Below are 15,968 nucleotides of genomic sequence, written 5' to 3' on the forward strand. Positions count from 1 at the left end.
ACTATGACTGTGAGCAGTCGATGACTGCGAGCAGGCGGTTCACGAGTAGACGACAACTGCGACTATGAGCAGTCAACGACTGGGAGTGGTCGTTCGCAAGCAGACGACGACTACGGTTCGTGAGAAGATGGCAACTGCGAGTAGGCCACAGCGACTGTGACCAGATGGTGACTGCGAACAAGCGACGACGAATGCGAGTGGATGGTGACTGCGAGTAGGCAACAGTGACTGCGAGTAGGCGTTTCGCGAGCAGACGACGACGACAAGTAGACGTTTCACCAGCAGATGGTGAATGCGAGCAGGAGGTTCACGAAGGAGGCATCGGTGGTTCACGAAGGAAGCGACACGCCGACGAAGGGAGCAGCGGCCCAAGGTGCTGACGGTTCGAGGAGGAGGGAGCAGTGGCCCAAGGCACACGATGCCGATGGTTCACGGAGAGGGGGCCGACAATTCGCAGAGGAGGGAGATGATGCCGGTGGTTCATGGAGGAGGTGACATACCGACAACTTGCAGAGATAACGACAATAGCAAACGAGGGAGAAGCACAATAAAAAATAAATATCTAAATTTATTTTAATTACATTTTAAAATATATATAAATTTATTTTAAATTTTAAAAATTATAAATCAATTATATTTATTTATTATATATTATCAACTTATTAATTAATACTAATATTAGTATTATTATTTAATTTAATTTAATTTTAAAAATAATTAAATGTTAAATTTAATGAAAGATAATATAGTAAATGTTAAATTAAATAATTACATCACTTATATTAAACCAAACATGACTAAGATTACGTTTTATTTCTCATCATCTTAATTATGTGATTACTAGATAATCACATAACCAAATTTACGTATGATAACTTGAACTAAACACATCTTAAAATGATGAAAGCATTGATTGATTTCAAGAGTTGGGCTAGTATAAGAACAAATTTGAAGAATAGTTTTTGACTCGAATTTTAATTTGCTAAATTGGAATAAATAAATCTACTCTTTTCTTATAGATAATTAAATATGCTTTAATGGAAATAACGCAATGCTTAAATAAAAACATGTTAAAATTGTGAGCAATTTTTTGATATGCAAACATATACTTTTATGTTATGCTGCTCATCTCCGCAAGACGCCCGGAAGTGCGTTCAATTGTGCACAAGAGTTGAACAGCATAACATCTCTATGGAAACATAAACTTGAAATTTTACATTCAGTTGGGATCTCATTTGCCTTTCAGAAATTACATTCATGTAATCTCAATTGAGCTGACAACAGGTGTAACAATAACAAAACTCTCCGGTTACACGAACAGAAAGTTGTGATGGGCGCGATGGTAAAATGCATGTGTTGTACAGAGGATAAGTAAAATGGCATAATTTTACATCCTCATGAACTTGATTCCAAAGTTGAACCCTTACAGAAATTGCATCAAGCAACTGAATTCGTGGTTACATCATTAGATTTTTCCTCCCTATTGTGAAGGTCGAGTAATGATTGTTTACCTGTCAGCGAGCAAAAGAGAGAACCCCAATATTCAAGTCCATTTGAATATAGAAATATGGGACAATACAAACTCTCCCCTGCTTAAAAAGAATGAAGCAAGGCCTACCCTTCTTCATCTTCATTGATATACAAAGACCTATACTTCCTGAAAGATTGAATGATAACAATCGGTACTGATTCAACAGCCATCGTTCCCTATGAGGTTGTGTATCAACATGATGACGACACAACTACTTGCCCCTTGATTCATGTTCAACTGGCTTTTGTCCCTGGATGATGTGTTTTGTACTCTCGTAAACTTACCACTGAGGGAGTATTTAAATGGCACAGAAAACTGCCAGGGAGCAATGGCATTTTAGACTAGCAGAAAAATGATCAACGATCTAAAGTGGCAAGCTCATGATCCCCTCTGGAAGATTTCCTGACATGGAAACTGCAGTGATTTGTCTCTGTGCGAACGTCCTAGGATGAATAGCTCCGGTGGCAGAAACTTCAACTGCATCAGCATGAGTCCTACCATGAAACTTGCCTAATCGATTGACAATGGAAAACCTTTCCAATTCCTGGCATTCCATCTGCATTTCTAATAAGGAGGGGCCAGTCGCCAACCTGAAATATATTTATCAAATGGCAAAAAGACAAACTAAACACATAAATGTCCAGATATATGGAACAGCACACCCTCAACAGTAAGAAAGCTTGAAAAAACAATCTAATGTATAAAAAAATCACAACAATCCAGATTAGGTTCAAAGGAGAAAAATCCAGAGGAAACCTTTGGCCTGGTAGAGTGTTGATAGGTAAAAGGATTTTTGATATCAGTGAAAGAGAAAGCATGCTACTTTCCTTTTCTTTAACCAATTTACCAGTTCATTTAGGTTGGTAATAATAAAATTCAATCAGGATCCCAAGATAACAAATTACTCAGAGCTGACTTTTTGTGCTGATCACCAAACCCCCTACACAGGAATCCTACAAGTAAACCAAATTTTAACACCTACAATTAAGCATCATTACATATAGGAGATCTTGCTAACTTAGACTCTTGAAGTGAAGGAAATTCTTCATCTGATAAACACACACACATTCTTGAACAACACTCAATGAAGATGACAAAGACCCAATTACTAGTGTACAGGAAGAAATTTGATGACTTATGCTCTAGACTAATCTTCTTAAGGCTTGATAATTTAACGAAGATGATCTTCAAAATATGCAATAAGTGATCATCTTCAAAAGGCATTGTTGGTAATGATATTCAAGACTTGACATGATCTTTATCGTATACTCAAATTGAAGGTACCATAAGATTCTGAAATTTACCAATGTAAAGATATCAATTGTGAACAATTGCAATGGTAGATAGATTAGGGTTTCAATATCATTCTTGAGAGAGAGAGAGAGAGAGTAAATCTGATATATAATAATACTTATACAGACAAAAAGATGTTAGAGTAGAGACTGAGTAAAAAAGAGCACTTATTTATCTTTTTAAGTTACCATAGACGAAGAGACTAATGAAAATGTTGTAGGCAAAAATGAGATTACGATTCAAACATCTACTAGATAGGAAAGATGCAAAGAGACTAATTTTTAGTCATTTTCCTGAGAGAGAGGGAGAAGATATTAGACTAGACTGATTCATGGAAGAGACAAATAATATCAAATATCAAGGTTACTCAAACTTGAGCGTGGATGTGGACTTAAGAGAGTGATATTATCGTTTCTAAAAACATTTGCATGGTCAATAGGAGTTTTGAATGTTGACCTAGATTGTCAATGTCAAAGTGTCAGTATCTCACATACGTACTATGGCATAAAAGAAGAGTACCAAGACATAAATGAAAATTTCCAAGTATCAAAGCTGTGTTATTTTAAATCATGCAAGGAAAATGGACAAAAAAAATAAAATATGATGGTGGCACATCTAAGCTTAAGAAAAAAGGGAAAGGAAATACATTTTAAAAAAAAGCAGCCCAATGCACGAAGCGTTAGCAGGTCCCAAGAAAGGGTCAGATCACATTGAGTCAATTGTATGGAGCATTACTTTGCATTTTTGCAAGAGGTTGTTTCTATGACTCGAACCTGTGACCTCAAGGTCACATGGCAGCAACTTTATTATTGTGCCAAGGCTCCCAGAAAGGAAATACATTGCAGTTTCAAAATTGCATCATTCTTCTAGAAGAATAGATGGAAGAATGTACACATCATAGAGACGTAGCAGTAGAAAATATAGCCTATTACTTCCAATGAGAATTTGTTCTTGTCAAGGAAATTGGATTTGAATTGAATTAAATCCACATCAGACAATAAATACATGTCCTATTTTGAGTGTAACTTAAATATCAATGTCATCACAAAAGAGTAGACATAAATAACAAATATAAGCTATGCGTCTGGAAAGATAGTGCATCTAACAACAAAAGGAATCAAGTTTTATACATCTAATTAGTTAACTGCGTTGACTAATGCAATAACTGATATTAAAGAAACATCCTTAGAAAAAGGTATGAGAAATACCACATTTTTACAGAAGCAACTTCTTAAAAAAAAAAATTCCAGAGTGGTGAAAAAAAAAAATGTTCTGATTGCTTGCATACCACCAATGACATTCTAATCTTAAATCTCACTACTGTACGAACTTGAGCACAAACAAATGTGCCTAGATGGCTTCTTCCACCGTGAAGCAACTTTGCACTCACAATCATTGCACATGCAATCAAGTCATATATCTTTCACTAAATATTATTACCAAAAACAATTGCAAATCTAAGTTAATTTTTCCTTCAGAACAGAAATGCCAGGTGTCAAAACAATCAAAAGTTGTAATGGCCGATAATGCACAAAGTTTTGTTGATCATTTGTATATTAACTATTAAGTGTTGCTTAAGTAACAACCATGATTGTTCACATAATAAGTTCTGCAAATTTCAAGAAAAATTTCGATAAGATAGTCAAATATAGTTACAATGAAAATAGAGAACCATGAAAATTAATATTTATTGCATACCTTGAGAAATCGGCTTCCAGTTTCTCAGATCTACCAATGAAATTCTCTGCTAAGTTTGAATAAGCACCATTCCCCACCTTTGAAGTCTTAATGTCAACAAGCATCCTAGAGAGTTGAGAAAAAGAACATCAGAAATGGTAGTTGGTAGTATCAAAAATATCTAGAAATAACATGCATGAAACATGACACGCCAATTAAAAAAATTAAAAGGGTCATGCTATACTTGGAGGTCAGATGGCAACTAAATATCATATATCAAGGTCTTGAAAATTTTAAATTTGGTACTTACATATTTTCATTTTCCACTGGCTCATGTGAACCATTTTTTATGTAAGAAACAAGGCCACATGCATCTGCAAGTACTGATTTAGCAATAACAAAGGGCATACTTTCATAAGCTAAAGCTGCCTCTTCCTTAAGCAATGCTGAAGGTACAGCTGGAACAAGTTGATGCATTAGCTGAGTTGGCATGATAAGCCTTCTCCGCGAGTGAGAAATTAATGGGTCATCTTCTAGAGTTTCAGCATCATCATCTACCTACTCACCAGAAAATTAAAACTACAAAACTCTCTCTAAAAAATAGGAGGGAAATGCAACAAATTGATTAAAAACAAGCCATATTGGTCCGCGAACAAACCTTCTCCATCAATCTTTTGGCAACTGAATTCCATTCCAAGTCTGCCATACTAAATGGGGAAAAATCACTTCTATCAGACTGATGCAAATTAAATCAAGCTACTAAAAAAAATGAAAGTACAGTATAAAGTACTACTAAAAAAACACCTGGTGTTTTCCAAACTTTGTGAACACTCAGTGACAATCTTATACCAAGGCAGATCTGCTGTCACACTTTTGCGTTTCTTATGTCTTAAAATTGTAGATTGGTCAATGGTGTTGGGTAGCAATAAGGGAGATGACTCATTTGGTGATATCTTGGTGGATAATATACCTTGCTCATAGCCACCAGCCTGAGTGCTCTCACATCTTTGATCAATTACAGTACTGTCCTCCATCCTTGCAGGAACTTCTTGAACATACTGGTGCATGGAAACTTTTCCACTCCTTTGAGCATCATATAGAGGAACCATCCTACCATTTTGGTAGGCTGCATTATGCTCAACCCAGGAAGACATCTGAGGCCTACTCTGTGTGCACTCAGTACCTCCCAAAGCAGTAGACATGGAACTTGTACTAAGGGGATGCATATGAGTTTGGAGGATGCCCTGTCCTGCTGATGATGTGGTAGGGATTTTTTCTTCATTGTCATTTGAAGCAAATCTTAACATTTTGGCATCTGATGAAAGTGAAACCTGAGGTGCTCCAACTTTAACATCAGGATATTTAGAGTTAGAATTCTGCTCATGATCAAATCTCTGATTCACATTCAAGTTCATCTGTGGAGTATTGGAACCAAAAGGCACTCCACTCAGCATATTTCCTGTTAACTTGTTTATATCAGAGTCAGAAGCCTTCATGGTCTGCATTTGATGAAGTAAGGAATAGTTTTGCTGTTGATGATCTGAAGATTTTGACAAGCCCCCAAGGATGCCAATGACACTGCTAGAAGATATATCGGTTGTTATAGGAGAATGCAAGTCCCTCGAATTAACAGCTGGACCCAATTCATGATTGCCCTTGTTAACATTATGCTGATGCAGATGGACCAGAGAGGAAACTGGAAAGCTAGAGCCTCTACCAAAAGCTGGCATTGGCACCACTTCTTCACCCTGGAACATGTTTTTTGCATTAGAAACATCCATCGTCTCTGCAAGTAGATTTGAGGACCTGACTTGAGCTGGATTTTCATCTTTCTGTGAATTAGAACTAATGCCAGCTTCGGGGGCACCTTCTTCCTTGTTGATTTGACTGCCTGTCTTTGGCATACCCCATGAACTTCTCTCTCTTCCATGATTTATTAAGGACTGAAGTACATTAGGAGTGAGTAGAGGGTTGACACCAGCTTGACGTTGTTGAACTGATATATTTGTCCACACATTGTGCAACATCTTTGAGATGCCATCTTGCTGAGACATACCTGATGCAGAAGAATGAGAAACTGATTTTGTGTCTGTAGGAGGTAGCTGATGTCCAGGACTCTTAATTTGAGAAAATCCTGCAACTGTTGGTTTTGTGTGGTCTCCTCTTCCAGAGAAAAATTGTGAACTACCTGATCCATGATTTTCAGCATGGGAAGCAACTCCTGAAGTGGAGAATCTACTATTCAAAGTAGGCAAGGATGTCTCAACAGATTGGCTTGCTACAGCCCCATCAGTAAAATCATGTGTAGGATTCACAAGTGAAGAACTTTTAGCAGGTGTGCCTACATTAGCTTGGCTTGTGTTGGAAATCTGATCTTCTTGATGTTGTTCCAGGTGACATTTTGCACCAGAATGGTCTTGTCGTTGAAGTCCCAACCGCTGCTCATGTAATTGCTTTTGAACCAAAGGAAAATCAGGAGCAGTTGCCGCTGATGAATTGAGATGCCTATGTGCTTCCATGTGTTTGTTCTGTTGGTGACCAGGTGGGTTGGATATCTTATCCCAATTCTGTGTTTCAGATGATTCATGAAGGAGAGCTAAAGGTTGGGCTAAAGAAGCATAATTTGATTGTGCTTGATCCTGATAGCTTGCCTCTCCTTGATGGCTTGATTGGGCGATCATAGGATCATTTAAGAGGTTGTGAGAAATTGGGCTTTTGATTGATAGTAATTGTGGAGATGGAGGAGCTAACTGCAATCCAAATCCTCTTGAGATAGAAGACAAATCAACATGAGGTTGGGCAGCAGAAACATCATCAGCAACTTGGGCAGATCTATCAGACGAATTCATAGAATTCACATCTCTTGATCGGTCAACCTTATGAAGAAGCTCAAGCATATTGCTGCCATCAATTAAATAATTCTTGAGGATTAGAAAGATCCTGATGTTTAGTCCATAACGCCAAACAAAATAGGATATAAAGAACGCAAAGTAAATAGAATGAAAAGAAAATTGCAAAAATTCAGATTTAATATTAGGTGTTCTGGTAGTGAGAACTAAATAAAAGAAGTACAACGACAACAACCAAACCTTATCCCACTAGGTGAGGTTGGTAGTATGGATCCTTTTATGCCATTGAGCTCTATCTCATACTATATCATCATCTATACTTAAATAAATTTTATCTTGTTTTATTGTTGCTAACTAAATTTTTTTGGTCTTCCTCTTCCTCATTGGATATGTGTGTTTATCATAGTTTCACATCGCTTAACTAGAACATTTATTGATCATCTAAGTACATGCTTATACCATCTTAAACGTGTCTCTCGGAGTTTTTCCTCAATAGATGCAACTCCGACTTTATCTCTAATACTCTCATTTCTTATTCTGTCCATCCTCGTATGTCCACATATCCACTTTAACATCCTCATCTCTGCAACTCTTATCTTCTGCTCATGCACTCGAGTCAAAGCCCAACATTCAGTTCCATATAATATAGCAGGTCTAACTACGATTTTGTAAAACTTTCCTTTAAATTGTAGAGATATTTTACGATCACATAAGACACCCAACGCTCTCTTCTATTTCAACTACCTTGTTTGTATTCTATATAAGACATTTATCTCAATCCCTCCATAATTATGCAAAAATGATCATAAATATTTAAAGCTCTCGGTTCCAGGCAACTTATCATCTCCTATTTTAACAATTATCTCATTCCATCTAATATTGTTAAATTTAAATTTCATATATTATGTTTTTATTCTACTAAGCCTAAAACGTTTCCATTATAGTATTTTCTACCAAGATACTAGTTTAGCATTTACTCCTTCACGTGTTTCATCTGCCAAAATAATATTATCTACAAACAGCATACACCACGGTACCGTGTCTTGAATGTGTGTAGTGAGTTCGTCCATAATTAGAATAAAAAGATAGCGACTTAGAGTTGATCATTGATGTAACCCTATCTTTATTAGAAATGATTCAGTTATTCCGCCTGAAGTCTTTACTTTGGTCATTACATGCTCATATATATCCTTAATTAGTTCAATATATGTTACGTTAACCCCTCTCTTTTCTAAATTTTTCCGTATAATTTCTCTTGAGATTCTATCATAAGATTTTTTTACGTCAATGAATACCATGTGTAGATCTTATTTTTGCTCCCGATATTTTTCAATTAATTGTCTAAGAAGATGTATAGCTTCTATTGTCGACCTTCCAAGCATGAACACAAATTGATTTTCGATCAATGTGGTCCCCTTCCTTAATCTTTTTTTCTATTACTTTTTATCAAAGTTTCATGGTATGACACATTAGTTTAATACCCCTATAGTTTACACAATTTTGTACGTCTCCCTTATTCTTATATAAGGAAACTAGAATACTTACCCTCCATTGATTAGGTATTTTTTTCATTTTCAATATCATGTTAAATAATTTTGTAATTCATTCAATACCTTATCTCCTTATGCACTTCCATACTTCTATCGGAATATCATCTGATCCAACGGCTTTTCCATTGTGCATCTCATTTAAAACTTGTTCTACTTCTAAAATTTGAATTCTACGATAAAAATTTAAATTTCTATATTCATTTGATCTACTTAAATTATCTAAGTTAAGTTGGTCACCTAAACATTCATTAAAAAGTTGATGAAAATACATCTTCCCTCCTTTATTTCTCCATCGTTTACTAGTACTCTATTACATTCATCTTTAATACATTTTACTTGGATAAGATTTCTTGTCTGTCTTTCTCTCACTTTAGTTATTCTATAAATATCTCATTCCACTTCTTTTGTATCCAATTTTTAATATAATTGTTCAAAAATTTTATTTCTTGCTTCATTCACTACTTTCTTAGCCTCTTTCTTGCCTGTTGTATATTTTTTTAAATTTTCCTTGTACTTACAAATATATAATTTGTTATAAGCTGTTCGTTTTTTCCTTCACTTTCTCTTGTACTTTTTCATTCCACCATACAAATTCCTTATTTAGTAGTGCATGCTCCTTTGACTCATCGAGTACACTCTTAGCTACTAATTTTAACTTTAATACCATCTTATCCTGTGTCATATTAGAATCACCATATATTTTACCTAATACTTGTACTCCTACCTTCTCCTTAAATATATTTTGCTTCCTATCCTTTAATTTCCATCACTTAATTCTAGGAGTCGTATATATTTTCTTTCTATTAATATTATGCTTGAGGTATATATCCAACACTACTAATTTATGTTGAATAGTTAAACTTTCTCCAAGGATAACCTTACAATCTTTATAAATCTTTCTATAATTTTTCCTGACCATAAGAAAGTCAATTTGCGATTTATTATCACTTTTGAGCGTGACTAAGTGTTCTTTTCTTTTCTTAAAAATAGATTAGCTAATATAAGGTCATATGCTATTGTAAAATCTAATATAATTTTCTCATCTTCATTTCTCATTCCAAACTCATAACCCCCATGTACCCTCTCATATTCCTCATTTTTCACTCTGACATGTTCATTTCGATCACCTCCTATTAAAATCATTTCATTTGGCGGAATGTTTTATAATACTTCATAAGTCGTCCTAAAATATTAATTTTATAGCTTCATCTAATTCCGCATATACACTAATTAGGTTCATAGTTTTTTTGTCACTACTATCTTAAGGGTTATAATTCGATCCCCTTTTCTAACTACTCATATAACTTCATCCTTTAACGAACTATCTATAATAATACCCACTTCATTTCGTTCTTTACTCTTTCCTGTGTACCATAACTTAAAACCTGAGTTCTCTATCATCTTTGCCTTCTCGCCTACCCATTTTATCTCTTATACATACAAAATACTAATTTTTCTCCTAATCATCGTATGTACTACCTCCATTGATTTATCAATTAGGGTTCCTATGTTTCATGTTCCAAATCTTAAACTATTAGTTTTTCTATCATATTTGTTCTTATCTATCCTATAATATGAGAACTCTTACCTATTTAACACTACACCCCAGTTCTCATGGAGATATAGTTACAATCGGACCATGCAACGCGAATTCTTGCATATTTAGCACTATACCTGAGTTCTGGAGATATAGTGATCCTTGCCGAGACATTACAGTCGGACCTTACAACGCGTTCATTTTGAGAAACAACCTAACATTAGCACAATAGTTTAATGGATATATTTATTGAACATTTGTCATAGTTTTAACGCTAGCTAGCAACCTAACGCTACCCTCCTCCTTTATCCGGGCTTGGGACTGGCCATGGCTAGTTCGTCGTGGTCGGAGTTTTTGAAAAAAAAAACAAAAAAAAGAAGTGATAAAAAAATGGTTTCTTAAGTTCTAACATCATCCTAGAAATTATTGACACACAATAGTACAGAATAAAGCTTGACCAGCCTACCCAACTGTACCATTAGGTATGGGAAGTGTGCATTGATGACTATTTAGACAGGCCATGCCGAGTACATAGGAATGTGTGGAACACGTGTCATGCACCATTCAGGTATTGGCATCCAGTGCCACAGCAGAGACCCACTGCGCAAGGATCTCGATAACATAGCGGGGTTAAAGATATGCTTATAAATAAAAAAATCATACCTTGCTTGAGAAATTGTCTCATTCTGTGCATATTGAGCAGTTGATCCGTTAAAAAAACTGCTAGAAGAACAGACAGATATTGCATGTTTAGACAGATCCTCTGCTTCCACTACAATCTTCTGCTGGTTACCAAAAGTTAATTATATTAACAGGAAACAGAAGTTAAATATCTCAAATCTAAACCTCAGAGAAAGATTAAGAAGAGGAAAGGAAGAGTAGAAATTGAAATGGTTCCAGGACTGATTACATTACCTCAGTAGCATTCATAGGATTGTTGCACACAGCATGACCAGCAAAATGTGACCTTCCCCTGAATGATTCATCTATATTTGATCTATTGAAAATTGAGTTGGAGAAGCCCTGCATGTTTAGTTGGTGATTGAATTTTGAAGTAGGTTCTGCATTATTCTTCAAATTTGCTAGTGAATTATGAACCATATTAGGTCCCACAGTATGTTGACCATGCTGAACAGTGTTCAGGCCACCACTTACAACAATATCTTTCAATGCATCACCAACATAACCTTTTCCTGAAAGAGCTTCCATGGAATCTTTTTCTTTCTCAACAATATGACCCAGCCTTTCAGCTCCAGGAATTCTTGACAACTCCCAACTTTGCAATTTTGGATTTGGCTGATTCTGGTTTTCTCTGGCATCTTTGTCAACTCCAAAATTCCCACGTGCATTGGGGGCAAACTTTCTCCCAAAAACAGATTTCTGTTCATTATTAGTCTGTTGAGGCATGTTCTGGTTCAATTTTAAGGGATTTGGGTTCCCGACAGACCCTGAATCACCTGCTAAGTAATCTCCAGATTGCATCTTAGGGCTAGCAATACCTGATTTGACTGCTTGTGCTCCAGCACTCCCGTAAACATGATTGCCATGGATCTCATGATAATCTGAAGTACTGTCACCTCTAGATGCCATTGCATGACTAGCACTCCGACCACCTAAGTTGTTGACAGGCTTAGTAGGAGCGTTGGACAAGTGCAAAGTCTTATGGCCAGTCCAGCCACTTCCATTGTCTTGTGGTTTTAACTGAGTGTTCCTGGACCTATTCTGGCACTGCTCAAAGATCTGCCCAGTTCTCATTTCACTAGATATAGGAATTTTAGCTTTAACATCACCTTCTACTGGTTTGGTTTGATTCTGACTATTTGTAAATTCTTTGCCATTGGTTCGTAGCAAGGATGACATTGAAGGTACATGGGATGCGTCAATCAGTGGCATATTGTTTTCTTCGTGAGCAGACTTCAGAAGAAGACTCTTATTACCAATAATGGAGGAGGAGCTTGGTGTTGCATTTGGGCCACTTAATAAAGAAAAAGGTTGTGCAGTCAAAGAAGCTTGATTCTTTATGTTGTTGCCAACCCATGCTGTTGGTTGTTTCCCATTGTCATTTGTGACACACGAAGGTGTTCTTACAGGTTCTGTGTTCTGAGAACTCAAGCCACTCCACTCTTCCTGAACCCCTTTGTCACTAGTGGAAGCTTGAACAGCCTCTTGCATAAGAGCACTCCAGCTCCCACTATGGACAGAAGGCAATGTGCCATAGTGATCAATCTCTAGAGAATGGCCGTGCATCTCTCCACCAATGCCAGATGTAAGGCACCCAGCAAGTGAACCCCAATTATCATCTTCATCTGTGCCAAACAAGAGCTTCTGCTCGATAGGATCTAAACCAGCTGCATCTCTACAATTTCCTATATCTGATAGTTGCTTTCCATGTAAATTACCTGATGTATCATCTTGTTCTTGCCTGGGCTGGAAATCCCTAAACTGATCATGGAATTGCAGATTGCTAGCTTCAAGAAAGTTTCCAGCTGTGACATCATTACCAAGAACTTGCATTGGAGGGTTGCCGAATGTATTTCTGCCTTGGAGATTCTGTAAAAACAAAATCTTGTCCTCTGAACAATTTTGACCACCTGATTGCTGATCATTTGTAGTAGCAAATGGGTATGATGATTTCACTGCAAGGGTTGCATCTGGTCCAGCCACCAAATTGTTGAAATTACTGGATATTCCTAAGAAGTGGGGGTATTGCTCTACTGTGCCAGTGCCTGAAATAGGCATACCATGAATAAATTGATCATTTTGAGGCGTAAATCCCATAGACAGCATTCCTCGATTGTGATCATTCAGCATAAAACTACCATTAGCAAGGTTCTGTAAAGAAGCTGGGTAACTTGAGTGTGCCAAATTCATGCTGCCAGGAATAAACATCTGAGAGTTAATGGGTAAGTTGGAGACATCCCCAACAAAATTATTTGGCCACATATAGTTGTGTGCATCATTAATAGGCATGTCATTTGATGTTGCAGCTAATTGATCTCCTGTTGCAGGTTTTCCTAAAACAGACAATTGGCTATGCGGAATCAGCTGTCTTTTCTCCTGATCTAGCTGCCGAAGTTGCTGCTGTCTTCGTTCCTCTTGGAACTTCTTGCACAACAATTGTTGTTGTTGCCACAGTTGCATAATGCTAAGAGATGGTATCTTGGATTATGAAGTGTCACTTTAAGGCGGTTAACTCCTAAGAACCACTGACTTATCACCAAGAAACTGCTAGCAGTCCAGAACCAAGTGCTTCTAAAATATCAATGGGATTGCACTGCTATTGTCGAAACTCTTAAAGACAGCAAAACATCAATTCCATTCAAGAAAATCTTTGAATACTTTCGTCACACTCCACAGATCTCAAAAGTAAAATATATTAAGCATAAAAATTCTTCCAGAAATTTAAACAACAGTGCCTTGTGATCATGGACCCTCCGTTGTTTTACAAATCTGCTTAAAATCAAAGACGTGTGGAGATGTTAGGGCAAAGTTGATAGCAATATTTACAAATTTTGAGAATGAACCGCTAAATCCTCCAAACATTATGTGCTCTCAATGAAACGACCAAAAAGTGAATATTTGGCACACAATTCTAGAGGACACACCTAGAAATGAGTAATTGATGCATCAGATTCAGATTCTTAGCATTGAGTTAAAATATTTAACTGCCCAATATCCTATATAATCACCGAAACTTCCCACTACATATCATAATAACACAGACAAGTTTCTTCCTCAAAACATAGGCATCATGGATCTTCTCCAAAACTTCAATGCAAAAGCATTCATCCTACCTTCTCCAAAACTTCAACACAAGAACAACATTCATCCTGCAAAATCAGGATTACAATTTGTATAATTATTGTTTCCTTGAGGAACAAAGACAAATTTCCAACATGATGATAAGTTCCCACCAAAAGCTTTCCATGCAGCAGAAACTGATATTAACATATTCAGTCAAAATCAATACAAGGACAGGGGACTCAGATAGAATCAACAATTAAAAGAAGAAGAACGAATTTTGTGAAACAAGTGTTTCTCTTATTTATAAATAAAGTTTGTGTTTAAACTATTAAAAGTGCCAAAACACTATACAATAAGATACCACCAAACAGAACTTTCAAAGCACTGACAACTTGCTTTTGTGATTTTTAATTATGTCCAAGCAACATTAGAGTCAAAAGCTCTCTTAGGGTATAAGAGTATATACATGCCATTCAAATTCGATAAGTCTTCGACTAAAATGATATGTTTCGAATGAAGTCAATCGACCAGACAACATTAGCAGCATAAGTGAAGTTGAGTATGAGTGTCACTGAAACATGTGGATGATGAGAGTGACGGGAAGCACAAAAAAAAAGATACAATGTGACTGATATATATCCGTCATAGGTGCATCATACTGCTATTCAGGGATCAAGTGGAATGGGTTCAAGAAATCCTTTTACCTATACATTAGAGAGTTAGCACAATTTTTCTGTTTGTTCACTGACATGATAAAAGATCAGCTTCCTTTTATACAAATAATTCACACTAGAGAAGAACGGAATAAATAAGCTTTAGGATGCAACAAAGAGTAAATAGGGTAAGTAAAAAAATTAAATTTATGAGCCAGATCCAAATTTGTCACAACTTTAATCTCAAAGGAAAAAATTTAATATTTTTTAGCTTCAAATAGGCAAAATAGTCCAAAAAAGCAAGTAGAGAACAAAATCCTTAGTTGCAATAGAAGAAAGAAATTAGAGTCCTATATCAATGACATCAGAAGGAGCAAAACATTCAAAAAGCCCTGCTACAGCCGTGGAGCAGCAACACCACAGACCCAAATCCCAGCATTTCAACGAAGTCCCAACTCCAACGCAAAGGAAAGGTAACCCAGTTAACATATCCTTCCCAAGCCAAATCGGGGGCAAGCGAGTAGAAATGCAGCGCTCAACCGGCAAAACCAAGAAGAAACAGCACAGAGAAACCCAAGGGAAGGAGAATCAGGCACCTGCGTAGCGCACGGACGCAGATCAACGGATCTATCCGGGGTGTGGAGCAAGGAAAGGCGGCACGGATCGGAAATAATGACAAACTTGATCGTCCTTGAGCTAGGGTTAGGGTTCCTGAACAGCTGCCTAAGGAGCTTAGGGTTAGCGTTCCACGATCAACAGCAGCGCCACGACCCTGGACTTCGTGCGCTGGCTCTCACTCCCACCATTGCTCCGCGCGAGATAAGAAAGAGGAGAGAGAAGGGGGATGTTATTGTGAATTTTCCAACGAAGGGGCGAGAGGAAGAAGACACCGGCTCGGTGACGAAGCTAGTGCTTCGGACGACGAACCGTGCGGTTCGGCTGCCGAGCCCGAAGCAGAAACCCTTGGGCTTGTAAGCTGAAAAGGTTACGGCGCATCGCTGCCATTGGATTGTCGGCAAAGGTTTTAACTGCCGATCCGGTCCGTCCGATGGGAAATTTAATGAGTGAGATTGGCGGGAATTTAATTTAGGATTGTTTGTTTTTATCCTCGAGTATTTTTTTTTTAGATGATGA

The 15,968-nt window shown here is 37.0% G+C and overlaps 1 protein-coding gene across 4 annotated transcripts; it reads right to left on the reverse strand.

The window, feature by feature from the left end:
- Positions 1-1,234: 1,234 nt before the first annotated feature.
- Positions 1,235-15,702, reverse strand: LOC122001085. 4 transcript variants are annotated; one of them, XM_042555664.1, is made up of 9 exons: positions 15,431-15,701; positions 14,232-14,267; positions 11,353-13,887; positions 11,101-11,222; positions 5,306-7,402; positions 5,160-5,208; positions 4,812-5,059; positions 4,523-4,627; positions 1,235-2,121 (listed from the first exon to the last, which is right to left on the reverse strand). In XM_042555664.1, exons 3-9 carry the CDS (start codon positions 13,576-13,578, stop codon positions 1,896-1,898), a joined length of 5,073 nt encoding a protein of 1,690 aa, XP_042411598.1. In that variant the 5' UTR covers positions 13,579-13,887; positions 14,232-14,267; positions 15,431-15,701; the 3' UTR covers positions 1,235-1,895. The 4 variants fall into 4 exon arrangements, with proteins under 4 accessions (XP_042411598.1, XP_042411599.1, XP_042411597.1 ...); XM_042555665.1 differs by lacking the exon at positions 14,232-14,267 and having other exon boundaries at positions 11,101-11,219; XM_042555663.1 differs by lacking the exon at positions 14,232-14,267.
- Positions 15,703-15,968: the final 266 nt, after the last annotated feature.

Source organism: Zingiber officinale, chromosome 7A (genome assembly GCF_018446385.1).
Source record: "Zingiber officinale cultivar Zhangliang chromosome 7A, Zo_v1.1, whole genome shotgun sequence".
In the NCBI taxonomy this organism is placed as follows: domain Eukaryota; kingdom Viridiplantae; phylum Streptophyta; class Magnoliopsida; order Zingiberales; family Zingiberaceae; genus Zingiber; species Zingiber officinale.